Below are 27,263 nucleotides of genomic sequence, written 5' to 3'. Positions count from 1 at the left end.
CTGTTAATCAGATTGCCTCTCCAACATCTACCAATGTTTGTTTCCTCTAAATTGTATTTTCACAGAAAATTGGTCATTAACATCTCATAAGAGTTTCTGCACAGCCTGTCTATGAGTCTGTGTGTGGGAAAGTTCTAAACAGGGGAGTAGACCTAATTTGATAGACTACAACGAACAAACCTTCCAAAAATCTTTCAGTATTATGTAAAACAAATGGACTCCCATGACATGCATACATGATACATTTATAATGTTGAGAAAGAACTAGGCCATTGTCAGCCTGGTGTTACAATCCTAGAACTGTGGAAAACATGTTTAATGGTCATATCAAAACACAGATACAAGCCAAATCATGTCTCATTCTGTTTAATTTCATCTGGTTTTAATTCTCTTAAAAATAATTGTACGTTGGCAGATTTTCATCCAGTTTGGCCAAAACTTTAAATAATAGCAATTTATTAAACATATAGCTAGGCTGATACCATAATATTATGGTTTCCCTTTTATTATGTAGTTCATAGCATATCCTACATTTATTTAAAAAAGAGCAACAACAATTTAGCTGTCAGATTGGCCATGAGTATCATAAACAAATTGGTTAATTTACAGTATTTTATGTTGATTCATTCCATAATACTGAGAGGCTAGTTGTCTGCCAGGATAATAATGGAAATGAAGACTAACATCATGAGTAAACTACATGGAAGTGTAAAAACTCCTCATCTATTGCATGTCAACTTTCAGAATCTTGTGCTTGTCTCAACAACTTGAGATCTGATAATAGATCTTTACTTGGTACACTTCTACTAACTGACAAGACAATCGACTCGTTTATTGGGGTGTTTTTCTGTAACCGATTTCTTTACTACGGTAACAAATACAAGTGAAAACCAGGCATTCCTTGGTGATGAGTTCATGAGGTAAATCTTGGAGCTGAGATTCATAGGCCTGTGTGGTTCAGATGTAGTCCAGAGAGAGGAGCAGCCTCAACAACCACAAGTGATTTGACGTGCATGTTGTCATCTTTCCTCTGCCCACCCATCTCATTCTGTCCCATTTCCTCTTCATGTGGATGTGGTCTTGCGGTCTAAGTAGATGATACTTGTCTGTCTTAGTAGGTTCAGGAGAATGGGGACATTTGAAAACATAGGGTCTTCTTTCATGATTAAGTATTTTTTTTGCATATCATATGGTAACTAACAATGACTAGGTGTATGTAGGTGTACTGCCTAGGCAGGATGTGATAAGAACATTTCTGTCCACTGGACTTTCAGTTTGTCCGTTTTGCCATGACACATATTCCAGGTTCCTCAGTGTGTTGTCTTCTTTGGTGTCTTGCCAAATTTGGCATCAAACCCGAGACCTTAAACGAGAAAGCACATGATACAATTAAGAAAATAGAGGTGTCTAGTCATCTCATCAGCCAAAGAAGACTTCACTACTAATCTAGGCCTATAAGCGCTAATGGAACAGTGCCATAAGCAGCTGAAAAGAAGCTCAGCATTTGTACAATGAGGTGAAGCAGAAAATTACTACAAACACAGGAGCACACGGTGGAGGGAGATGGCAAGAATGAGAGAGAGAGAGTAAGTGATAAAGAGAAACAGACTGAGAGACAGTCACAACATCTGAGAGAGATATTAAGAGTTGACAAGTTAGTGTTGTTACTCACCAAGGAACACGAGGATAGTGCCGACCCACTGCATGGTGTTGAGGACATTGCCGAACAGAAGGACAGAGCCCAGGATGGTAAAGAACTTCCGTGTGGTAGTGACGATGGAGCAGGTGAGAGGGCCGAAGTACACCACGGTCATGAAGATGAAGGTCTAAGAGAGGAAGAGGAGTGAATGACTGTTACTATAAAATACCCTCTGCACTGTAAACAAGACCACTGTAAACTACTGGCACTTATCCATAAGAATGACATGCATGTGAACCAATGAAAATGTATAATGTGATTTGCAGACATGGCACACACAGTCACACCCATGTGAGACCCACCTGGCCTAAAGCGCTGGTGATTCCAAAGAAAAGGATGTTCCAGTAGATGCTGGGGTGACGGTCTGTGAAGCTCAGGAAGTCCCATACCTCACCTGTCCACAACACCCCTGAAAGAGAGAAACACATGGGATAATTGACTGAAAGTGACACAATTCAGAATAAATATATGTTTTTATCCTGCATGTAACAATTGCTGCTTGATTCTTATTTTTTAATCTCAAGTTATACGATTGGTTAGCTTTTTCTTCTGCTACAAATGGGGGGAGAAGCCAATTAATTACTTTGATTGTTTTGGAATCAAACCCATGCTGAGATTGGTTCCATGACTTTCCATTGAAAATACCTGAGCCAAAATCCAAATCAACAGTGGATTAAGGGCTCCCCCTACTGGAACGGAGCAGTAACAGCAGTTTGATTGGGTTGAATAGAATTGTGGAAGTGGGGACTGCTTTGGCCAAAACAGAAGAAAGGGTTTCTGACAAAAGTAGGGCCATAGAAAAGCATGAGATGGGGACACTTATTAGACTAAGAAGGGAGATATGAGATGAAGATAATAGTATTTGTAGAGACATGGAGCTGGCAGAGATGGATATATAGAAGAAACACAAAGCAGAGAGATCTGACAAAGTGTATAATTTCAGACTAGTAAGGGGAAACAGGTGACTCACCTAGTCCCAGCACCAGGGTGGACCACATGTTGATGTTGAGCATCATGTGGTTGGCACTGGTCTGGAAGAGACTCCTCATGTGGTCCTGGGCCACACCAGTCAACCCGTCCATGGTCAGAGATAGCAGCTAGTATACAGGGAGAGAGAAGGTCACATTTACGATCCCACAGAGACACAGACAGCAAATACACATATAGGCAGAGACACACACAGCGAAACACATACCAGGTCAAAGAGATAATAACACAGGCAGATGAGGACAGTGTGAGGACAGTTACACTCACCAACAGGATCTCCCCGAAGCCGAAAGCAGATTCTGTGGAAGTGACACTCTTGTTGGGTTTATAGAGGAACAGGGCCACCCCGCTGACGATCAACAGCACACACAGGTACTTGGCCAGCGGGTATTTCTTCCTCAGTACAAATACACCCAGGATCATCACTGTGGAACCAAAGGCAAAGGGATGTGACGGGCGGTTATCAGCAGCAGCCATCACTGGTCTATTAGGTCAATGTGCACATAGAAAGACAAGTCAGTCAGGGGGTAATAATCATGGCTGTGTAGGTTAATGGGCTATACATGCTCAAGGGATAAGACTGGGCAGTGTATTACTACAGAACACACTAACCCGAGACAGTGTTTACATATTACAACATACCGGGAGGGACAGAAGATAACCTTCATGTACTTATTGATAGCATGACACTTGCAGTCATAGGGTAGTCTACATGGGGAGTCAGAGACTCACAGCAGGTGCATGCAAATAGAATGTATGTTCAATGAACAGGGACACTGAGTTTGGAATTGCTGATGTGATGTGTAGTTTAAAAGGTGCAATATGCAGAAATCGCTCCGCCATTTCCTGGTTGCTAAAATTCTAATAGTTTGTCTAATTTCAGTTTATGTGACAAAACAAGACATGTATAGTGTAAAGAATCATTGTACCATCTAAACCGTGGTGAAATATATTTTCAATATCCAAAAATATTGTATTTTCAACAAAACCAAAAGTAAAAGATGCAAAAACCAAACTTAAGAACGGGAAGGATAGAAATAGTGCACATCTAACAGATATACTGCTTCTTAGACTTGCTTGCAATGAGAATGACAGATCTATAACTCATATTTCAATGTGAACTTGGTCGGGTCGCCCAAAAAGTTACATATTGCAGCTTTAAAAAGGGCACAGGAAATGCAGCTAAGGGAGTCCGGCTGACACTGAAACATGACACACTGCTACAGAAAGAGGCCCTGCAATAAAATATGGCAAACTAACCCCTCAAATCTGTACTGGTCACCAAGCCAAAGACTACATATGACTTGTTTATTACATATTCACGTGTTGAGAGTGGGGTCAGGATGAGCAATAATATAATTATTACACCTACCTGGGATGGGCTTACAAGACTTCCCCAACACCTGTGACAACAATAGAGAGGATGTTTAGATATTAGAATAATAAAATATCACAAAAAATGATGACGACAGCGAGAGACAGTATGGGGTGAGGGATAAGACTGACCTGTGTGGGGTAATTGACATACTGTAGGGCAGAGTTGCTGGATACCATGGCTCCAAGATAGGACAGGGAACACACTCCATAGAGCCAGCTCTTGGTGTGGTCCGGTCTGGAACCCTCAAAAAACTGAATCACTGATGGGGAGGAGGAGGGAGAGAAGATACAAATCTATAATAAATGGAGATTCAACACCAACAGACCATTGAAACACCCACGCTGGCATGATATGTTGGAGATTAATGTGTTGGGCAGAAGGTGAAAGGCCATGATTGATGACTACGTGTGGTTTACTCACAGATCTTGGCGAACCCAGCATTGATGATGCATTGGATGAATACCAGCGTTGTGGCATAAACAAACTTCTCCTTCTTCTCCCCCTCACCATACTGTCCTCGGGTACTGGGTAAATCAGACAAACAGCATTATGACCATTTATCAGTGCAACCACTCATGTTAATCCACTTCCACACACAGATAGGACACACGGGCCTTGATTTCCAGCAAGGGAATTTGTTAATTTGACTGTGGAGTATCTGTAAGCTATACAAATAGAAGGAGAGGGCAGTGTGAGGTACTAGTAGTCTGCTCTGGTTGACTACAGAAACAAATCATCACTGTAAACAAGATATGGTTCCTCACCCTCGAGTGACATACCATTCAAGACATATCTACAGTATTTCGCTAGCTAATACCATAGGGATTATAGTTTTTCACCATTTTAGCTCTGTAGTGTTGGCTCGCCTACATTCCATATTGACATGAACTTGTTACACTACAGTATCACCAACTAAAATATATGCACAAAGAAACAGCCAATGAAAACAGTGAGCACAAAGAGCCACGAGATTATGTTTTGAAATCAATGTTGTGGCTCGGATGTCAGACCAGGATGCTACTTACATTGTCTCTTGTAATATGCCATAGTAAAAATAACAAACGAAGACTCCGAGGAAACAGACAATGAATCGTATACGCTCGTTCTGCAGTAGCGAGGGCTTCCCCGCTCCCTTTCCTGCAGCCATGCTGTCCTCTAGCAGTCCGGGTATGGAAACCGATACAGATCCGATCCCCGTACCCCTCAAAGCAACGTCCCGCTCCACTATCCCAGATGTCACAAGCCCGGAAATGGTGACGCTGTAACGTTACCCCAACTGGGCAGACAGTTGCTAATGTGACTATAGATCTGTCTTTGGTTCCTCTTCAAATATTTAGTTAAATGCGCCTGTTAGCTAGCCAGCTAGTTAGCCAACGTTAGATTGGTGTGTTTGTTGCTAGCTAGCAATTAGCAAAAGCCATCATTGTTGTCAATCCAGCTGTCGCAGTACAGTGTTGAATCCGGAGTAGATGTCCTTAATTGCAGGCCTCTCGTACTAACTAACGTTACTCCTGTCCCGATCCAGGTTCTATGTCAAAGGCATCCCATTTACACAATTTTCCCGGTGGAAGGGATACCGGAGTGTAGTTGTTTTCATTGAGGTACGTCAGATAACGAGCTGGCTCAAAGACCTCAGTAGTTCATTCAGAGCCCTCAACGGATATGCCTGAGTTTGTAGCTAGCATACTCTTCATATACATCAGTAGGTTGTACTGGTATTGAGTGGGTGGACGTGTTGGCAGAACTCAGATGCTACAATTTTGTAACTGCATGAACCATGTGATTTGTTTTCTCCTGTGAATCGACTTATATGCAGCATACAAGGTAGCTCAATAATGTTCTTATTTTTGTTGATGTATCAAAATATTCAGCTGTAACATATATGTGATCTATACTCTTTGATTTATTGTTAATTTAAATAGCAGTCTACACAGACTACTATTTGAAACATTTGGGGGCCTTTCTCTAACTTGTCGCGTGGCTTTTTTCGTCCTGGTATGTGGATGGATTCTATTGGTCCAAATAAGGCAATAAACCACTTGATTCGGCCATTAAAACAGACGGAATTGTGAAAGGGCGGGGCTTCTACTCTAGAGACACAGCTACACGTGTCAAAGGGAAATTTGACAACAATGATATGCACCACCACATTTTACCATTGTTCAATAACCATAATGACTGAACCCATTCACAATTCGTTTAATGTTCATTTAGTATTAGTGTCCACTGTCAAACTAAAAACATTTTAAACAACTTCAATGCTTAAAACTTGAAATTATACAGGAAAGTAATGGAAGAACACCTACATATTGTTGATACAATGTCATTTTACACCACAAAACAGGTAGGTAAAATGTCAGAATCTGGGAGAAAAGACAACTATATTCCCAAATGATTCAAATTGTACCTTTACATCAGAACAGAGCAGAGGTTCATGCTCATGTATGACTACATGCGTTCGAAGCTCATCGCTGCATTTCAAACTGATAGGCAACTAAACCTGAGGCAAATAGTTCATGACACCTTTGAGAGGAACAGCCATTATATTGCCATAAAGATTGCTCATCATCAACCTGAGCAGGGGATAGGTCATGTCATAAACATAGCGAGTACTCACTAGGTATACTCACAAAGCAACTGTAAAAACGTTCTACTAGGCCCTATATATGGGAAACGTCTATCATAATGAAATTACTTCACAGATACAAAAACAGTACCTCCCCCCCATGGAAAGCACCGGGTTTTTTTTTATTCCATTGAAATACATCAATGGGACAAGAGAATAGAAAGACAACATCCAAATTCATTATAAACATTGGGGTCCAGAAATTGACATATGAATGTAGGCAACCCGAAGAGTAAATGTGTCATTCGTACCCTGATTATTAATCTCCCTTGACAATAAGTATGTATGGTCATAAACATTTGAACTGAAAGTTGAAGAACCAGTTAACTGGGCCTCAGTGCGTTATTAATACTGCATGTCAATTGTACTGACTCCATCAGTATACTGGCTAGCTACATTACTGCAATTTCTAAGTGCTCGACTCGTCATGGAGATTTTGATTGGTAGGCCTATGACACATTCATATAGTTTTCAACAATAATCTTTGTTACAAACATTTGGGACAACGTCCTATTTTGCCATTACACAAACCTGGAAGAAAATACACATTATACAGCATGGATGCAACATAATGTGATCTTGAACATGAAAACATACAATGTAGATCTGTCAAACATCACACGGTTAAAAAGTGTCATTGGAAGGCAGCTTCATGAACACCAGATCATAACTGAACTAAAAATGTGGCTTCCTGATCACTTCCCCAAAATATAGTTCATGGCACTTTTGGGCACAATACTTATTAAGTGCTCACTAGACTTCCATATGTCCATTTAACATTCCCATAAGTTAGCAACGGTCAGCGAAATTGTTAAAAGGTATAAAAATAATAATAAATGCAACAGTTGGATGATGAATGCAGATACTCCAAACATTTTGAATTTTTTAATCAGATATTGTTCAGACATTTTGGTGGAAATTCAGGTATTCAATTTATTGCAAAATTTCTCATTTTTTGCAACTCAATATTAGGAAGGTGTTCCTAATGTTTGGTATACTCAGTGCACATTTTCTTAGTATATCAGGTATTTTTTTGTTAATATTTTGTGATAAAGACAATTATATGTGACTAACTTGGGTGTATTTGCATATATCAATACATTTATATAAAGGGTAGGACCAGGACAGCAACCAAAAATGCTTTTAAAATCAAAACGCTTGGCTCTAGATGACACCTATCTATGAATACTTTACATTGTTTGCGAGATCAGACATATAACTATAATCCGAGTGTTCCTTTTCAGAAATTGCTTTTAATTTCAGCGCATTCAATTTGTAAATATTGAATCTGTATTGAATCCTAACATTTGTTCCATTGCACAAAAAATCAACACTCACCAAAATAAAGTTATCCTTCTTGTGATGCAACTGTCGAGACATTGCGTTAAATCCCTGACAAAGCGTTTATAGATGCAACGGAAAGCCAATGTATTCCATTGAGCCGGGAAATAGATGGCTGAAAAGGAGAGATCCTCAGGTGGGCGGGGCATGCGTATTGCTACCATAAGTACTAGTGGTGTGCAGGTCAGCTGTTTGTTCACCCGCACTTGCTTATAACCCATCCGCACCGCCCGACTATATGTGATAGTGAAAATCTGAGGACCGCAACGAACCCTAACCCGCAAAGTTTGCCTGATTTAGATATGTTTCTGCTTATAATTTCCGACATTTATGTTGGCTATTTGTTAGTCAACTTGTCTATAATTAGATACATGTAGATTCTCTTTTGTCATGTGTTGCTCTTGAAGACTAAATAAACCCTTGCTCAACAGAATAATGTAATAGATCGATAGAATGAATGTTTAAATCTAGTTGACATCGGTAAAGTTATATGTCATCTTTCGTGGAGCAAAGACGTTTAGGGACAGGGGAGAAAATACAATAACGCAACCCCCCCCCCCCCCCAAAAAAAAAAAAAACTGGAAAGATATTCTGTGCAAAATGTCCAAATGACATCAGTTTGACCGGTTGTAAGGAAAAAGGAAGCTGTGAAAACGCCCAACGTGTTTATGATAACATTTCAGTTCGGCATCGATGCATATACTATGATGAAGACAGTACCTCTACAGATGGTATCGAACTGAGCATTGCATTCTCTCAAGATGCAGAAATAAATAAAATCATATTTCTCCACTCCTGTTCCAAATTTTGTCTACATTTGGTGTATAGTTTTACTGCAAGAAATGCTTAATTCTGCAGGAGTTATTACGGCTATGTGAGAGGTTATAAACCTACAGTCAGTGTCCAGATTTCAGTTTCCAGTTTCCATTTAACCCATCTAAACAGTAGGCTGCAGTTCCCTTGACATGCCATAGGCCTATTTGAAGTCCCATCTTGTGACTTTCGAATTTGTATAGCGCCTCACAATCATCACACATAACATAGCCCGCACTGCCATCATCCTCTTTCACCACTTCACCACATATTTTTCCAAACATTACTTTTCTGTCCCCCCCCCCCTTCTCTTTTACATTTTTATGTATATATGTGTGTGTAATATATATATATAAATATATATCCTTGAAAAAGGAGTTAAAATACCAAAAACATATATATATTTTGTATTTTACCTCCTTTTTCGATCTTGTCTCATCGCTGCAACACCCCAACGTGCTCAGGAGGCGAAGGTCAAGTCCTGCGTCCTCCGAAACATGACCCGCCAAACCGCGCTTCTTAACACCCGCCCGCATAACTCGGAAGCCAGCCGCACCAATGTGTAGGAGGAAACACCGTTCAACTGACGACCGAGGTCAGCCTGCAGGCGCCCGGCCCGCCACAAGGAGTTGCTAAAGCGCGATGAGCCAAGCACCCCCGGCCAAACCCTCCCCTAACCTAACCTGGACGACGCTGGGCTAATTGTGAACCGCCCAATGGGACTCCAGATCACGGCCAGTTGTGATACAGCCCGGGATCGAACCCGGGTCTGTAGTGACGCCTCTAGCACGGCGATGCAGTGCCTTGGACCACTGCGCCACTCTGGAGGCCCCTTCGCTTTATTTTCAACTCTCCTTTCGCAGCTTTTGTCTTATTGAACTAAACTTCGACAATGTCCTTTTTGCTTCCATGGATTGACGTGACCTTTTTCTGCCCGTTCCCAAAAGCATATTTGGTGATATGCTGTGTAGGCTATTTGGTACATGTACAGTTAAGCCCTAAATCTTAGGTTTATGCACTAATACCAGATAGCCCAAAATAATGAAAGAAAAACCTCAATGTAGCCTATAGATATAAATTGCACAAGAATTATACATTTATGCATTTTTTTAAGGTATCGTTTTCTCTTTATTCAACAACCGCCCTTCAGCCACACAATATTTGATGACTAAACCCGTCCGCCCTGCTGATATAACCGCGGGAACAGCAGGTTGAGTCAACCCGGGTATCACTAATAAGTACATCTGACTCCAAGCTCTAGCTATATCTGTAACAAATCTAAGGGCATCAGAGAAAGGCCATGTTTTGTAGTATAAAAATATGTTTTTTACACAGTCACACACAAACATTCCCACAACTAATTTACCCCCCACCCAACCAAGGGGGTAAGTGACTATCAATGTACCCAGTGGCCAGCAAGTCCCTCTGAGAACCAATCAGGAAAGAACACCAATGACAGATTTGATCTTGATCCCACAGAGAACCCACTGTAGATGTCTCTCTGGTCGCTCTTTTTGTTGAACTTAGCTGAATAGATCTGGAGGTTTGTCATTGTCACAACAGTCCCTGACAAAGTGGTTGCAGCCATTTTGATTGAATCTCCTATTAGGATAAATCCACATCTTCACCAGTCTGAAAACAACCCCCTCTACACATTCACATGGTGGTTGAGTCCTGGAGGGGTCCACTCATGTAGCCGCCAACCGAATGCCCAACTGTCTGGTAGGGGGCAGAGCCTTGACCTGAGCAGCCTGTGACAGGCGAGACTGACAGGCCGCGGAACAGGAGGTCCATGGAGGGCAGCAGGGGCTTGAGCAGACTGACAGGGCAGAAGGCAGAGCCTCCATGAGGAGTGAAATTCACCTTGTTGGGGTCAGGGCAGGATACCTGGAGGAGAGGCTCTCTCTGACAGGGAGAACTGGGGTTGAGGGACAGAAATAGAGGCGATTAGACCAAATCATTTCTAATAACACAAAGTCTGTGTGTGTTTCAATACTCACATAGCCTCTTCACACACTACTCGTACTCGCTCACAGCCCTCAGGGGGCTCCCTCTGGAAGGAGTAGGTCTTGTTGGGACGAGGGGAGGAGGAGGAGGGCTGCAACAGGAAGGGGTCCAGAACAACTGGAGAGGGAGAGGGGCACATTGTCTCACAGTCCACAGGGTCTGCACAGAAGAAAAAAACATGATTTAAACGTCCACTCCGGTATTTAAGTCATTCAAGTCCAACAAACCATCCATTTACTCACCTGGCTCTCCGATGGGGTAGGGAGACTGAGATGGGGAGAGTAGAGCCGGGTTCAGGGCACAGGGAGACTCAGATGGAGAGAGCAAAGCCGGGTCGAACGAGGCAGGGGAGGGCTCACTCTGGGTACCACTGCTGCACCTCTGGGCAGGAACTGGGGCTCTGTGGCCGTCTGGGACATCCAGGATCTAACAGGGGAACAGGGAGAGGGTATGGTGAGGCTCTGGGACACAGGCCATTTGAGAAAAATAAGGGCTAATTGGCTGTCACTAGGGGGATCCAGCGGATCCATACAGGGTTGAGATCATGGATCTAAGCCAGCCGGTACCCAAGCAGACAGGCTGTATTTAAACATGCTCACCTTGTGCTGGTCCTCAGGTGTCTCTGACACAAAGACACCCTCCAGCTCCAGGTTCAGACCTTCCACACTGCGCCGCAGCCGAGGGGCCAACCTGCTCAGGGGCACCGTCTGGGGGTTCACCAAACACACATGAAAATGGAGCACAGGAGTGTCTATGGTCTAATTTTATCTGTGCCACACAAAGTGGCTTGAGTGTGAGGGTATGTGCCAAAGGCCATGTATCTACACGTATGAGTAAGAACGTATTCCTGTCAATGTGTATTCCTGTCATAGTGTGGTGGTGGTGCAACCAGGCAGCTTGATGACACCAGCTCCTAAGAAAAGCTGTGCTGTTTTTATAGCCCTGTTGCTAGCTTCAGTCTACTCTGCCTGAGAAACTCAGAAGGCCAACCATCAGTGTTCTGCATCAGTGAATACTCTGAACACCTCCTGGGTCCCACTGTCTGCATACATGATCTTACATTACAGTCATTCAGGGGACATTCAAATTCAAAAATAACATTCAAGTAAACAAGGTGCAGTATAAATAAGGACTGGTTCAGGACTGGTTCAGAGTGCAGATCAAATCCACAGTATTATGGGGAGGGCTGTATAGGACGTACCTGTGTAGCGCCTGGTGCATGGCCTCCAGGTAGCGGGTGGTGGGGACGCTCATATCCCCCAGAGGGAGGGGCGTGTCGGGAGCGCTTCTGCAGCTGGTGCCTGAGCTTAGCCACCTGAGGCCAAGGCATAGAGGGGAAAGGACTTAGAAGAGACGCTTGTCTTTCAGAGGAAAGAATGAGGGGAGGAATGTTTCAACAGGGAGAGAGCGGTGTGACTGGCCTAATCACCCCTGACAACAGGAGAGTAAAAATAGTCCCATCTCTGAGTTCTACTGGTATATTGTGAGAATGACGTTTGATTGACAAGCTCCTGGTTAAAGGATATTTTTTATTAAACATTTACATTAGAAAAGGAAGTACTCACCTCCCTCAAGTGTTCCGCGCTGCCCCATGATGCTGAGCGTTTGTGTCCGCCAACACTTCTTCTTCCCCGAGTCTCCTCTGCCCAGGAGCTGGGAGTCTATGGGAGGAGCAGGGATGTTATCATAGTAACCAGCCACACATTGCTTATACAACTCTGCACACAACACACAAACTTTCTGAAAAATTTAACTGACTTGAAAATATTCGTTTTTTTCCTGTGGAAACTTTGGTGATTGGATTGGAGTCAGAGAGCATTATGTTCTTGTCGATCATTCAATTACACAACTGGTAACTTTATCTATGAGTTCTAAGATAGACCTTTCAGTAGCACATTACAGAGCAGTGAACCTGTTTTGCTCCTCTCTCGTTGTACAATTTACACCTATGGAAGTGAAACAGCACCCGAGCTCCATGATTTGACTAGAGTTCAGAAGTGGTGCCCTACAGCTGTCAGGCACACCTGCCAGTCACACAGCTGTGTAGATAGAGGCAGACAGTCAGGCGAGGAGTAAACCACTGATGCTGACAACACCCCCTACAAATGAGTAAAACAAAAACCACAGCAATGCAAATACACAAGCGACACATGTCAACTACAGCAATAAAGGCTACAAAACAGCAAAGACAGTTTAACATAAGTACACATAGGACCTACCTACACAAACAAGACATGCACATTGACAGCTGTAGTCACACACAATAGGAGAACGCCACACAGAGTTTGGGTAATCAACATGGTGATGTCCTGTGCTGTCCCTCCTTCATTTATCAAAACTGAGCTCCCTGTCTTCACATGCAAGAGGAGGAAGAAGAGAGCGTACAGTGGAGAGTTCCTACCGACATAGCCCCGGCTCCTCCTATACCCACAAGCCCCGGGGTGAGCGTTGCTAGCAGATGGGAGGATGAGAGTGTGGCGGTCTATCTGCTGAGCTGCCCTCCCTCGTCTCCACACACACAGCCTGGAGAGGATCCTCTTGCTTTTGCCCAATTTCTCCTCAACAATTTCTTTTTTTCTGTTCTGCCTCCCCCTAACTTAGTTATTTTCTCTGGGCCTCCACTCCTCCAAATGCAGGTCCCTCTCCGGGTCACGTTTCCCCAAAATGCAGCCTTCTCTCTGGGTCTAGTCTCCTAGAGCTCTCAGTCCTCTCACAGAGTTCCACACTGATGTCATGACACACAGTAGTGTAACAGAGTCTGTCCCGGGCTATAAATTACAATAAAAAACCTTAACGCCATCTTCCGCCCTATTTGGTGGAGCCGTGGTCAGACATCATGGCTAAATATGTCATGGAGGGACACCAGTCAGTTACCCAACCCGGTCGGTGTAGTGTTACTGCTCCTTACATCACCCCCTCCTCCTCCACCAAACATGACCAGAGAGATCACGGGACACACAGCTATTAAAAGACCCGGTCAAAAGGTGATGGAATGTTGTGGGTGTCTAACTCTTCAAATGCCAATTCAGTCTTGTGTTTGATTTTATGTATATTTACTTTTAAAATGTTAGAAAGGGGTTTTGAACCTGTTACTACAAATTGTTTAGATTGGGTATCTCTTCAGTCTGTGTGTTTGTGGCAGAGGGGAACTCCCCCAAATCCACAAGAGGCTGGTTGTATGGGAAAATGGGACTGTTTTATTACTGAAGGAGGTAATGGCAGACAATAGGAGACAGTTATATCATCTTAAATAAAGCAGGGAAACTGTGCCGGGGGGGGGTCTGTATAATGAGGTCGGGAGGGGTCTGTTCTGTACAATGGAGGGCAGGGGGTTTGTTCAGTGTAAACTGTGTCAAGATTGAGGGCACAGTGGTGGAGTGTGGTTAGGTTAGCCCAGGCCTTGTGCACTAGATGGGGGGGTGGATACAGTAGAGGGGGGCACAGGGGTAGGTTGAAGAGACAGCAGAGGTTGAAGAGAACAAAACAACTATTTCCAGTTGGCTGCCTTCCACTGCTCCTCAGCTTCAGACTGGAACTGCTAGACACCTGCAGAGCCAGCCTCAGATAGCCTCACTAAGTCTATTTACTTCAGAGTACACAGAATAACGCAACAGTGTTTATAACATACATTTTCATAGATTATAAGTCTGGCCATTGTAAGCAACAATGGTGACAAGTTGAATGGAGAGCTACAAATGGCGTTTAAGCTAAACTCAGCAAAAAAAGAAAATGTCATCTCACTGTCAACTACGTTTATTTTCAGCAAACTTAACATGTGTAAATATTTGTATGAACATAACAAGATTCAACAACAGACATAAACTGAAGGAGTTCCACAGACATGTGACTAACAGCAATGGAATAATATGTCCCTAAACAAAGGGGGGGGGGGGGGGTCAAAATCAAAAGTAACAGTCAGTATCTGGTGTGGCCACCAGCTGCATTAAGTACTGTAGTGCATCTCCTCCTCATGGACGGCACCAGATTTGCCAGTTCTTGCTGTGAGATGTTACCCCACTCTTCCACCAAAGCACCTGCAAGTTCGCAGACATTTCTGGGGGGAATGGCCCTAGCCCTCACCCTCCGATCCAACAGGTCCCAGATGTGCTTAATGGGATTGAGATCCGGGCTCTTCGCTGACCGTGGCAGAACACTGACATTCCTGTCTTGCAGGAAATCGCGCACAGAACTAGCAGTATGGCTGGTGGCATTGTCATGCTGGAGGGTCATGTCAGGATGAGCCTGCAGGAAGGGTACCACGAGGGAGGAGGATGTCTTCCCTGTAACACACAGCGTTGAGATTGCCTGCAATGACAACAAGCTCAGTCCGATGATGCTGTGACACACCGCCCCAGACCCTCCGCCTCCAAATCGATCCCGCTCCAGAGTACAGGCCTCGGTGTAACACTCATTCCTTCAACGATAAACGCGAATCCGACCATCATCCCTGGTGAGACAAAACTGCGACTCGTCAGTGAAGAGCACTTTTTGCCAGTCCTGTCTGGGCCAGCGACAGCGGGTTTGTGCCCATAGGCGACGTTGTTGCCGGTGATGTCTGGTGAGGACCTGCCTTACAACAGGCCTACAAGCCCTCAGTCCAGCCTCTCTCAGCCTATTGCGGACAGTCTGAGCACTGATGGAGGGATTGTGCGTTCCTGGTGTAACTCGGGCAGTTGTTGTTGCCATCCTGTACCTGTCCCGCAGGTGTGATGTTCGGATGTACCGATCCTGTGCAGGTGTTGTTACACGTGGTTTGCCACTGCTAGGACGATCAGCTGTCCGTCCTGTCTCCATGTAGCGTTGTCTTAGGCGTCTCACAGTACGGACATTGCAATTTATTGCCCTGGCCACATCTGCAGTCCTCATGCCTTCTTGCAGCATGCCTAAGGCACGTTCACGCATGAGCAGGGACCCTGGGCATCTTTCTTTTGGTGTTTTTCAGAGTCAGTAGTGTCCTAAGTTTTCATATCTGTAGCCTTAATTGCCTACAGTTAGTGTCTTAAAGACCGTTCCACAGGTTCATGTTCATTAATTGTTTATGGTTCATTGAACAAACATGGGAAACAGTGTTTAAACCCTTTACAATGAAGATCTGTGAAGTTATTTTGATTTTTACGAATTATCTTTGAAAGATGGGGTCCTGAAAAAGGGACGTTTCTTTTTTTGCTGAGTTTATATCAATAAAGGCTTGACAGGACTATATTCCTCTCAGTTTCAGATCTACATGAGTTAATGGCTGTTAATGTTAAATTCAAATTTGGGCTGTGACTGAGTCTGGTGAGTTTACCTGTGTGGCCTTGTCATTGACACAGGTGACTCCTTGGCTCTCCCCCTCCTTAGGCCACCGGCCCTGCAGATATGGTCCAACGATTGTATCCAGGGACAGGGTGCGACGAATGGTCGGCTTTGGGGGGCGAGACTTGTTCCTGTCACCTTATGGAAACAGCCAAAAGACATCACATGTACTGATATGAAATGTGTCTGCTTTATACTGTGAGTGTGTGATGAGGTTAATATTTCTAACAGAAGACAGATGCAAATCTTGTATGGAGGGCTGTTTTGTGTTACGGTGCCCCAGTATGACAGCATGTTGGTCTGGCAAACTCAATGCTCAGCCTACCTCTGCAACAAATAGTCACATCATAATAAAGGAGGAACAAAACTACTTTAGCACCAGCAGGAGTTCACAAAATGGCCTCCCCCGGCCCCCACCACCTCTTGCAGGGCTTGGTGAGCTCGTAGTACAAGTAGGTGTGTGTTGGCAGCTCTTTGTAATCTCTGGCAGGTGTGAGCCAAGCCACTAAGCCTACAGCAAAGCCCTCCAAAGACATGTTGCACAAGACTGGCAACGATTCTACTCCTGAAACCTATTCCCCAACTCATACCACTTCCCTCCACCCCACTTCCCAGGGCAGATAGGATGTATACATAAACACCACAGAACAAGCACTAGAGTTACTGGTGCATCCTTACAGTGTACCGTTGAAACACACTGGGGAATTACAGGCCACAGGGCCCAAAACAAAGGTCCCTTTAAACCTCTCTTGGCATCTGGCTCTAGCCAACAGCTCACAGATACAGTGCGGGTAGGGTGGTCTACTTGAGATTATTATGGATAAGAGTGAGAATATTTGTATTTGTCAAACGGCAGTCAAGCATCAATCATGTCACCAGAATAATACCCTCTATATTTATTGGAAAGTAGCATCAAGATCCCCGTGCACTTTCACCACCCTGTGAAGCTTAGTATAAGTTATTTAATCTGTAGCCTAATAAACTGTATGGTTTCCTGAGTAATAGTGGGAGGACCACACACCTTATCATCGTGTGACTCCAAGTTTACTTCGATATGATGGTTATTCAGTGGAGGCTGGTGGGAGTAGCTATAGGAGGACGGGCTCATTGTAATGGCTGGAATGGAATTAATGGAACGGAGTCATACATGTGGTTTCCATATATTTTATGTGTTTGATACCGTTCCATTTAACCATTGCAGTCTTTACAATGAGCCCGTCCTCCTATAGCTCCTCCCACCAGCCTCCCCTGTGGTTATTATATCAATATTTCCACCAGAATTTCTCACATAATACATTTTACTGACACAAAAAGATCCCACCATGTCAAACGAACAAATAACCTGTCAGCATTTATAAAATTGTACCGAAACTACCTGTCGTGATTTGTTTTTTTTTATAGATGGTACGACTTTAGTCGCATAAAAACTGTGGATAGAAAGGTGGTTACTGAGAACTCTTTATGATGCCATTCAAATCATTTGTGACATAATAAAAGTATTGATGTCACTGAACTCTTGATGTCATTCCAATAATTTGTGATGTAATAAAAAACCGTTGATGTCACTGACTGAGAACTCTTTCTATTATGATGTTCCAGTTATGTGGTGTAATAATGAAATTATAGAATAAAACATATGATGGAACAAACATGACATTATGCTCCAATTAAGTAGCACATTTCTGCTTTTATAGTTTTTTTTTAACACTTCATTTTCTAGGGTCCTACAGAGACCCACATCAAAACACACATGCTTGAGCAGGGCACATAGGGTGGGGGATGGCTGGTGCAAATTAGGCTATATTCACTGAAAGTCGGTGGTTTGTTTAGAAAAATTGAGAGGTGGGAGTTTCTGTCCAGAGGCTACTAAACGTACAATAGGCCCATGTAGCTCTACAGTAAGATACTATAACAGTTATTCATAATAGATAGCCCACATACCCGTTAGACTAGTGATAGACAGCAATAACAAATCAAACTCTAGCGACATTCCCACCATAGTGTAATATTTGGCAAGGGACATGTATTTAGCACCAACATTAGCATATTTATTTACCCGTCTTGGAATCTTTGCAGCGCGGTTGTGCTTTGTTGTGAAGCTGGAATGGGACAGTGGCTCGAAGTGGTTGTAGACAAGGGGTGCCCCCCCGAGCCGCTTCACTTCTGCACGACATCCCCCCCAAGTGCAAAATGAAGCAGCCGAAAACACTTCACGACTTCAACAGGCGACCGTATCAAAGCTCACAATCAGTAGTTTTAGCTACCTCTTCTTCGGTTTAAATTAGCCAGTTTACAATATTTATTTATGATAGCTATCCAACATGGTTAGCTTCTTGCTAGCAGCCAGCCTTCTTTTGTGATGACTATGATTTCCTCTAACTTCTCTCTCGAACTAAAATAAAGAAATAACCTCTAAAATATTATCCCTGCATTAGTTCACAATTAACCTATTAAATACCCAACCTTTTCATCTACCGTTGGCTATTATAACTTTACTTTATGTAAACTATTCAGCTACACCGTTGACAAAATATTGCCAAATCTTGTCTGAAACTGACAACAGCTCAACTAGCCAAATTCTCGTGTCTAATTTACTTACAAGTGGGCGAGGCGAAGGACAAATTCTTGATATGGTTGGGTACTGAAAAACACGACTTAACTTCTATTGGTCATAAACTCTATCTATCTATCAAGGGTCTGCCCTCGAAAGTCATTAAGTTCCCTCCCAGTTTATTAAATCAAAAACCAGCAGCGTGCACCAGTGCCTCCCACAATACATTCACACACATTCCTCTTTCATGTTCGAACATACTGGATTAAACTCCTTATCTACACTGAACAAAATATAAACACAACATGCAACGATTTCAAAGTTTTTAGTGAGTTACAGTTCATATAAGGAAATCAGTCAATTGAAATAAATGAATTAGGCCCTAATCTATTGATTTCACATGACTGGGAATAGAGATATGCATCTGTTGGTCACAGATACCTTGAAAGAAAAAAAGGGAGGGGCGTGGATCAGAAAACCAGTCAGTATCTGGTGTGACCACCATTTGCCTCATGCAGAGTGACATCTTCTTCGCATAGAGTTGATCAGGCTGTTGATTGTGGCCTGTGGAATGTTACCCACTCCTCTTCAATGGCTGTGCAAAGTTGCTGGATATTGGCGGGAACTGGAACATGCTGCCGTATACGTCGATCCAGAGCATCCCAAACATGCTCAATGGGTGACATGTCTAGTGAGTATGCAGGCCATGGAAGAACTGGGACATTTTCAGCTTCCAGGAATTGTGTACAGATCCTTGCGACATGGGGCCGTGCAATATCATGCTGAAACATGAGGTGGTGGCAGCGGATGAATGGCACCACAATGGGCCTCAGGATCTCGTCACGGTATCTCTGTGCATTCAAATTGCCATGGATAAAATTAAAATGTGTTCTTTGTCCTTAGCTTATGCCTTCCCATACCATAACCCCACCATGGGGCACTCTGTTGACAACGTTGACATCAGCAACCCGTTAGCCCACACAACGCCGTACACGGCATCTGCCCGGTACAGTTGAAACCGGGATTCATCCGTGAAAAGCACACTTCTCCAGCATGCCAGTGGCCATCGAAAGTGAGCATTTATCCGCTGAAGTCGGTTATAAAACCGAACTGCAGTCAGGTGAAGACCCTGGTGCGGACAACGAGCACTCAGATGAGCTTCCCAAGATGGTTTCTGACAGTCTGTGCAGAAATTCTTTGGTTGAGCAAACACACAGTTTCATCAGCTGTCTAGGTAGCTGGTCTCAGACGAGCCCGCAAGTGAAGAAGCCGGATGTTGAGGTCCTGGGTTGGCGTGGTTACATGTGGTCTGCGGTTGTGAAGCCGGTTGGACGTACTGCCAAATTCTCTAAAACGACGTTGAGGTGGCTTACGGTAGAGAAATTAACATTCAATTATCTGGTAACAGCTCTGGTGGACATTCTTGCAGTATGCATGCCAATTGCACGCTCCCTCAAAACTTGAGACATCTGTGGCATTGTGTTGTGTGACAAAACTGTACATTTTAGAGTGGCCTTTTCTTGTCCCGAGCACAAGGTGCACCTGTGTAATGATCATGCTATTTAATCAGCTTCTTAATATGCCACACCTGTCAGGTGGGTGGATTATCTTGGTAAAGGAGAAATGCTCACTAACAGGGATGTAAACAAATTTGTGCGCAAAATTTGAGAGCTAAGCTTTTATGTGCGTATGGAAAATTGCTGGGATCCTTTATTTCAGCTAATGAAACATGGGACCAACACTTTACATGTTACGTTTATATTTTTGTTCAGTATATAATTTTCATCAAGACATTGTCAATATTGGATCAACTTGAGTGTTAAAAAGGCCTATATACAAGCCAGAATGTTAATGACCTGATTTGGAGTTCTGTTCAGATCTTTCAGCTGGTCCATAGATCTACCAAATTATATTAGCTGATGCTGCTGAAGTAAGACACTGAAAATCAGAGCTCTTATCATATATTCTGAAAAACGATGATGCAAAAGACCTGCGTTGGAGAAGAAAACATAAATCAAACGGCCAGTAACGCTTCAGTGATCTGTGGCCTCCAAAGGGCCTCTTATACAGTTCAAACTACAAACTGTCCTGTTGAGGTAAAAAATAAATAAAAATAACCTAATTTGGAACCTCAGCTAATGTAGGACAGCTAATGTGCTAATTCAGCTAATGCTCACTGGAGGACAGTATTTTAACCATATAATTAGGAATTAGAATAGTATTTAATAGGATCTCTATGACTTTAACCAACAAACCAAAGCCCATTGGTGTCATGATGACAGACTCAAATGTATGAATACATGCTGTAACTAGGCAAATATCCAGACTAGATCATGATGAATTGGTTGGAACTAGCATGGACCTTATCAAAGACCTTAGTAACAATATTGGTTTTAATGTTTGCAAGACAACTCTCTTTCCAAGAGAATTACATCATTAATTAGGGTGCGAGCATGTATATTATTATTTATTATCAGTCAAATCCACAGAAAGGAGTCTCTGCTTATTCCTCTCTGGTCTCACCCAGCTTTGGGCTGTGGCCACCCACTGGACTGAGATGGTACAGGAAGTAATCTAGCATGTACATTCTGACTGGCCGAACGTAATGGAAGGATACAGATGAATTAGAGCAGCAGTCTGGACCCTGACAGAGAGAGAGGGAGAAAGAAAGGAAAAAGACTGATGAGCAGGAAGCTCAATGGCACTGAAGGGAGGTAATTTGCTATGTGTTCTACTGAGAGTGTAGACCTACTTACCACTTTGGAAGGGTAATAGTTGTACTGGTAGAACCATTTGGGCAGTATGTCTTTGGGACAGAGAAGGTTACCCAGCCACAGGGGGTGGAAGGTTTCCCTGTGTTGGTGGTCTCTAGAGTCCCCTGCCGGGACTCCCAGCTTCTGGAGGCAGAAACCCAGCTGTAGGTCCTCTGCAGAGGTGGACTGGGTGCAGGTCCCGTGGTGCAGGGCTCTGACGTAGCGGCTCACAGACTCGCGGCTCAGTACATAGCCAGCACCACCACTCATGTAGCCTTGATGGACAAAGCGGCGAAAACGTCTGCCCAGATACACAGGCCTGTCTGGGCTGAACCGAGACAGGAGCAGACGCAGGTTTTCCACGATCACATAGGTGTCATCATCAGCTTTGAGGAACCAGTCAGCCTTGTCTAGGTAACTGGAAATGGAGGGGAAGAGGGGTGAAAGACAGAAGGTAGAGTTTGTCTCCTTCGCCAGCACATACAAATACACATACAGTGCTTTTAGAAAGTATTCACACCCCTTGACTTTTCCCATATTTTGTTACAGCCTGAATTTAAAATGGATTAATTTGAGATTCTGTGTCACTGGCCTACACACAATGCCCCATAATGTCAAAGTGGAAATATGTTTTTAGAAATGTTTACAAATTAAGTAAAAATTAAAAGCTGAAATGTCTTGAGTCAATAAGTATTCAACCCCTTTGTTATGACAAGCCTAAAGTTCAGGAGTACAAATCTGCTTAACCAGTCACATAATAAACTGTGTGCAATAATAGTGTTTAACATTATTTTCGAATGACTACCTCATCTCTGTACCCCATACATCCAATTATCTGTAAGGTCCCTCAGTCAAGCATTGAATTTCAAAACAGATTCGACCAAAGACCAGGGAGGTTTTCCAATGCCTCGCAAAGAAGGACACCTATTGGTAGATGGGTAAAAATAAAAAAAAGCAGACATTGAATATCTGTTTGAGCATGGTGAAGTTATTAATTACACTTTGGATGGTGTATCAATACACCCAGTCACTACAAAGATACAGGCGTCCTTCCTAACTCAGTTGCCAGGGATTTCACCATGAGGCTAATGGTGACTTTAAAAAACAGTCACAGAGTTTAATGGCTGTGTTAGGAGAAAACTGAGGATGGATCAACAACATTGTAGTTAGTCCACAATACTAAACTAAATGACAGAGTGAAAAGAAGGAAGCCTGTACAAAATATTCCAAAACCTGCATCCTGTTTGCAATAAGGCACTAAAGTAAAACTGCAAAACATTTCCTGAATACAAATAGTTACGTTTGGGGCAAATCCAACACAACACATCACTGTGTACCACTTCATATTTTCAAGCATGGTGGTGGCTGCATCATGTTATGGGTATGCTTGTCATCGGCAAGGACTAGGGAGTTCTTTTTGTGGATAAAAATAAACAGAATAGAGCTAAGCACAGGGAACATCCTACAGGAAAACTTGATTCAGACTGCTTTCCAACAGACACTGGGAGACAAATTCACATTTCAGCAGGACAATAACCTAAAACACAAGGCCAAATATACACTGGACTTGCTTACCAAGACAACTTTTAAATGTTCCTGAGTGGCCTAGTTAGTTTTGACTTAAATTGGCTAATAAAATCTATAACTAAGACTTGAAAATGGCTGTCTAGCAATGATCAACAACCAACTTGACAAAGCTTAAAGATCTTTAAAAATAATAATGTACAAATATTGTACAATCCAGGTGTACAGAGATCTTAGAGACTTACCCAGAAAGACTCACGGCTGTAATCGCTGCCAAATGTGATTCTAACATGTATTGACTCAGTGGTGTGAATAATAATGTAAATGAGATCATTCCGTATTTAATTTCCAATAAATGTGCAAACATTTCTAAAAACATTTTTTCACTTTGTCATTATGGGATATTGTGTGTATATTTAATCCATTTTGAATTCAGGCTGTAACACAACAAAATGTGGAATAAGTCAAAGTGTATGAATACTTTCTGAAGGCGCTGGTACTAGGGGTTGTTGAGAACACAACAGGTGGCCAATACATTACAACCAGACAGGGCAGGCTTTACATAGGTCACCTGACTGACACAGTCTGTCATCAGCCCATCCATCCACATAACATTTAAAAAACACATACAATCATACAGTGCATTCGGAAAGTATTCAGACCCCTTCACTTTTCCACATTTTCTAACGTTACAGCCTTCTAAAATGGATTATTGTTTTTTCCCTCAATCTACACACAATACCCCATAATGACAAAGCAAAAACAGGTTTTCCATAAGTATTCAGACCCTTTACTCCGTACTTTGTTGAAATACCTTTGGCAGCGATTACAGCCTTGAGTCTTCTTGGGTATGACGCTACAAGCTTGGCACACCTGTATTTCGGGAGTTTCTCCCATTCTTCTCTGCAGATCCTCTCAAGCTCTGTCAGGTTGGATGGGGAGCGTTGCTGCACAGCTATTATCAGGTCTCTCCAGAGATGTTAGATCGGGTTCAAGTCCGGGCTCTGGCTGGCAAGGACATTCAGAGACCGAAGCCACTCCTGCATTCTCTTGGCTGTGTGCTTAGGGTCATTGTCCTGTTGGAAGGTGAACCTTCGCCCCAGTCTGAGGTCCTGAGCACTCTGGAGCAGGTTTTCATCATGGATCTCTCTGTACTTTGCTCCATTCATCTTTCCCTCGATCCTGACTAGTCTCCTAGTCCCTGCCGCTGAAAATAAATCCCCACAGCATGATGCTGCCACCACCATGCTTCACCGTAGGGATGGTGCCAGGTTTCCTCCAGACGTGACGCTTGGCATTCAGGCCAAAGAGTTCAATCTTGGTTTCATCAGACCAGAGAATCTTGTTTCTCATGGTCTGAGAGTCTTTAGGTGCCTTTTGGAAAACTTTAAGCGGGCTGTCATGTGCCTTTCACTGAGGAATGGCTTCCGTCTGGCCACTTTAACAAAAAGGCCTGATTGGTGGAGTGCTGCAGAGATGGTTGTCCTTCTGGAAGGATCTCCCATCTCCACAGAGAAACTCTGGAGCTCTGTCAGAGTGACCATCGGGTTCTTGGTCACCTCCCTGACCAAGGCCCTTCTCCCCCGATTGCTCAGTTTGGCCGGGCGGCCAGCTCAAGGAAGAGTCTTGGTGGTTCCAAACTTCTTCCATTTAAGAATGATAGAGGCCACTGTGTTCTTGGGGACCTTCAATGCTGCAGAAATTGTTTGGGACCCTTCCCCAGATCTGTGCCGACACAATACTGTCTCGGAGCTCTACGGACAATTCCTACAACCTCATGGCTTGGTTTTTGCTATGACATGCACTGTCAACTGTGGGACCTTATACAGTGAGGGAAAAAAGTATTTGATCCCCTGCTGATTTTGTATGTTTGCCCACTGACAAAGACATGATCAGTCTATCATTTTAATGGTAGGTTTATTTGAACAGTGAGAGACAGAATAACAACAAAAAAATCCAGAAAAAGGCATGTCAAAAATGTTATAAATTGATTTGCCTTTTAATGAGGGAAATAAGTATTTGACCCCTCTGCAAAACCTTAACAAGTCATTAAGGTTGAGGCTGACGTTTGGCAACTCGAACCTTCAGCTCCCTCCACAGATTTTCTATGGGATTAAGGTCTGGAGACTGGCTAGGCCACTCCAGGACCTTAATATGCTTCTTCTTGAGCAACTCCTTTGTTGCCTTGGCCATGTGTTTTGGGTCATTGTCATGCTGGAATACCCATCCACAACCCATTTTCAATGCCCTGGCTGAGGGAAGGAGGTTCTCACCCAAGATTTCACGGTACATGGCCCCGTCCATCGTCCCTTTGATGCGGTGAAGTTGTCCTGTCCCCTTAGCAGAAAAACACCCCCAAAGCATAATGTTTCCACCTCCATGTTTGACGGTGGGGATGGTGTTCTTGGGGTCATAGGCAGCATTCCTACTCCTCCAAACACGGCGAGTTGAGTTGATGCCAAAGAGCTCCATTTTGGTCTCATCTGACCACAACACTTTCACACAGTTCTCCTCTGAATCATTCAGATGTTCATTGGCAAACTTCAGACGGGCCTGTATATGTGCTTTCTTGAGCAGGGGGACCTTGCGGGCGCTGCAGGATTTCAGTCCTTCACGGCGTAGTGTGTTACCAATTGTTTTCTTGGTGACTATGGTCCCAGCTGCCTTGAGATCATTGACAAGATCCTCCCGTGTAGTTCTGGGCTGATTCCTCACCGTTCTCATGATCATTGCAACTCCACGAGGTGAGATCTTGCATGGAGCCCCAGGCCGAGGGAGATTGACAGTTATTTTGTGTTTCTTCCATTTGCGAATAATCACACCAACTGTTGTCACCTTCTCACCAAGCTGCTTGGCGATGGTCTTGTAGTCCATTCCAGCCTTGTGTATGTCTACAATCTTGTCCCTGACATCCTTGGAGAGCTCTTTGGTCTTGGCCATGGTGGAGAGTTTGGAATCTGATTGATTGCTTCTGTGGACAGGTGTATTTTATACAGTTAACAAGCTGAGATTAGGAGCACTCCCTTTAAGAGTGTGCTCCTAATCTCAGCTCGTTACCTGTATAAAAGACACCTGGGAGCCAGAAATGTTTGTTATTGAGAGGGGGTCAAATACTCATTTTCCTCACTGTATAGACAGTTTCCAGATCATGTCCAATCAATTGAATTTACCACAGGTGGATTCCAATCAAGTTGTAGAAACATCTCAAGGATGATCAATGGAAACAGGATGCACCTGAGCTCAATTTCAAGTCTCATAGCAAAGGGTATGAATACTTATGTAAATAAGGTATTTCTGTTTTTTATTTTTAATAAATTTGCAAACATTTCAAAAAACCTGTTTTCGCTGTATTGTGTATAGATTGATGAGGGAAAAAAATAATTTAATCAATTTTAGAATAAGGCTGTAATATAAACAAATGTGGAAAAAGTGAAGGGGTCTGAATACTTTCTGAATGCACTGTAGATCTCCCATACCACATGGATACCTCTTCACCACCAGAATCATGTTCTCCATCAATGTGAGAGAGATTAGGAGAACATACTGATGTTGTGGGAGCATTACCCATCATGCAGTAAGTTGAAAGCGGCCATGGTCTTATTGTACAGTTTGTCCCGTCCCTCCTCTGTCGCCAGAGCCAGCACGGTCCCAGGGAACAGGAGGTCCGGCTTAGAGCTCATGAAGAGCAGTGTCACAGCGAGGCCCCCAGGTGTTCACTATGTGTTTAGCTTTGGCCCACAGTCTTGGGTGAGATCAACACCCAGCAGAGCAGCTGACCCGAAGAGGAGGGGGTGGAGGAGGGGGGCAATGGCGATAGGACTGAGGCATTAGTGGCAACAGCAGAGTGGTGTACTGACAGAGAGAGCGAGAGAGAGATGATCATGTGGCTGAGTGTATTAGAGATATTCAGAGGTGTAGAAAATACTGTAGCTTCAATTTACCTGAAGGGAGCTCACCCAAGAGGCTGCTGGTCCGTGAGGGCAAGGGCACTGTCCCCTGAGAGATCTGATATGCTCTGTAGTAAGCAATGGCCATGAAACAGAGACAGAACCCCAACACAAAGCCAGCACAGAACATAAAATCCAAGAGCCTGGAAGGATTTGAAGTGGGTTTAGACAATCATCTGGACAAGACAAAAATCTGATTGTACAAGTAGTGTCCAGGTGAACAAAAGAGAAGAGCATTCGCAGATAAAGTAAATCAAAAATCTATCTGGTTTATAAGAAGTTGCAACAGGGAGACACGTCCGGCACAGAAAATGTCTTACTGACATCTTGGACAGGCCCTTT

The 27,263-nt window shown here is 43.4% G+C and overlaps 2 protein-coding genes and 1 pseudogene across 3 annotated transcripts; all 3 read right to left on the bottom strand.

Annotated features, from left to right (window-relative positions):
- Positions 1 to 350: 350 nt before the first annotated feature.
- On the bottom strand, positions 351 to 5,788 carry LOC311148857 (solute carrier family 35 member B1-like). The gene is made up of 9 exons (XM_084185853.1): positions 5,090 to 5,788; positions 4,485 to 4,588; positions 4,193 to 4,323; positions 4,059 to 4,089; positions 2,954 to 3,111; positions 2,670 to 2,796; positions 2,002 to 2,108; positions 1,673 to 1,826; positions 351 to 1,363 (listed from the first exon to the last, which is right to left on the bottom strand). The coding sequence occupies exons 1-9, from the start codon at positions 5,209 to 5,211 to the stop codon at positions 1,311 to 1,313; spliced, it is 987 nt and encodes a 328-aa protein (XP_084041979.1). The 5' UTR covers positions 5,212 to 5,788; the 3' UTR covers positions 351 to 1,310.
- A 3,735-nt stretch (positions 5,789 to 9,523) lies between these two features.
- Positions 9,524 to 18,416, bottom strand: LOC311103734 (protein FAM117A-like). Its single transcript, XM_084145366.1, has 8 exons — positions 18,203 to 18,416; positions 16,139 to 16,284; positions 12,417 to 12,512; positions 12,053 to 12,166; positions 11,451 to 11,558; positions 11,094 to 11,277; positions 10,845 to 11,010; positions 9,524 to 10,762 (listed from the first exon to the last, which is right to left on the bottom strand). Exons 1-8 carry the CDS (start codon positions 18,318 to 18,320, stop codon positions 10,501 to 10,503), a joined length of 1,194 nt encoding a protein of 397 aa, XP_084001492.1. The 5' UTR covers positions 18,321 to 18,416; the 3' UTR covers positions 9,524 to 10,500.
- A 2,751-nt stretch (positions 18,417 to 21,167) lies between these two features.
- Positions 21,168 to 27,090, bottom strand: LOC311139533 (glycoprotein-N-acetylgalactosamine 3-beta-galactosyltransferase 1-like; annotated as a pseudogene). Its single transcript, XR_014615229.1, has 4 exons — positions 26,916 to 27,090; positions 26,539 to 26,826; positions 21,454 to 21,868; positions 21,168 to 21,341 (listed from the first exon to the last, which is right to left on the bottom strand). The product of XR_014615229.1 is annotated as a glycoprotein-N-acetylgalactosamine 3-beta-galactosyltransferase 1-like (transcript).
- Between the last annotated feature and the right edge of the window lie 173 nt (positions 27,091 to 27,263).

Source organism: Coregonus lavaretus (assembly GCF_964263955.1).
Source record: "Coregonus lavaretus genome assembly, chromosome: 2".
In the NCBI taxonomy this organism is placed as follows: domain Eukaryota; kingdom Metazoa; phylum Chordata; class Actinopteri; order Salmoniformes; family Salmonidae; genus Coregonus; species Coregonus lavaretus.
Note: the sequence above shows the minus strand (reverse complement) of the source record. Positions and strands in the feature narration are given on the sequence as shown.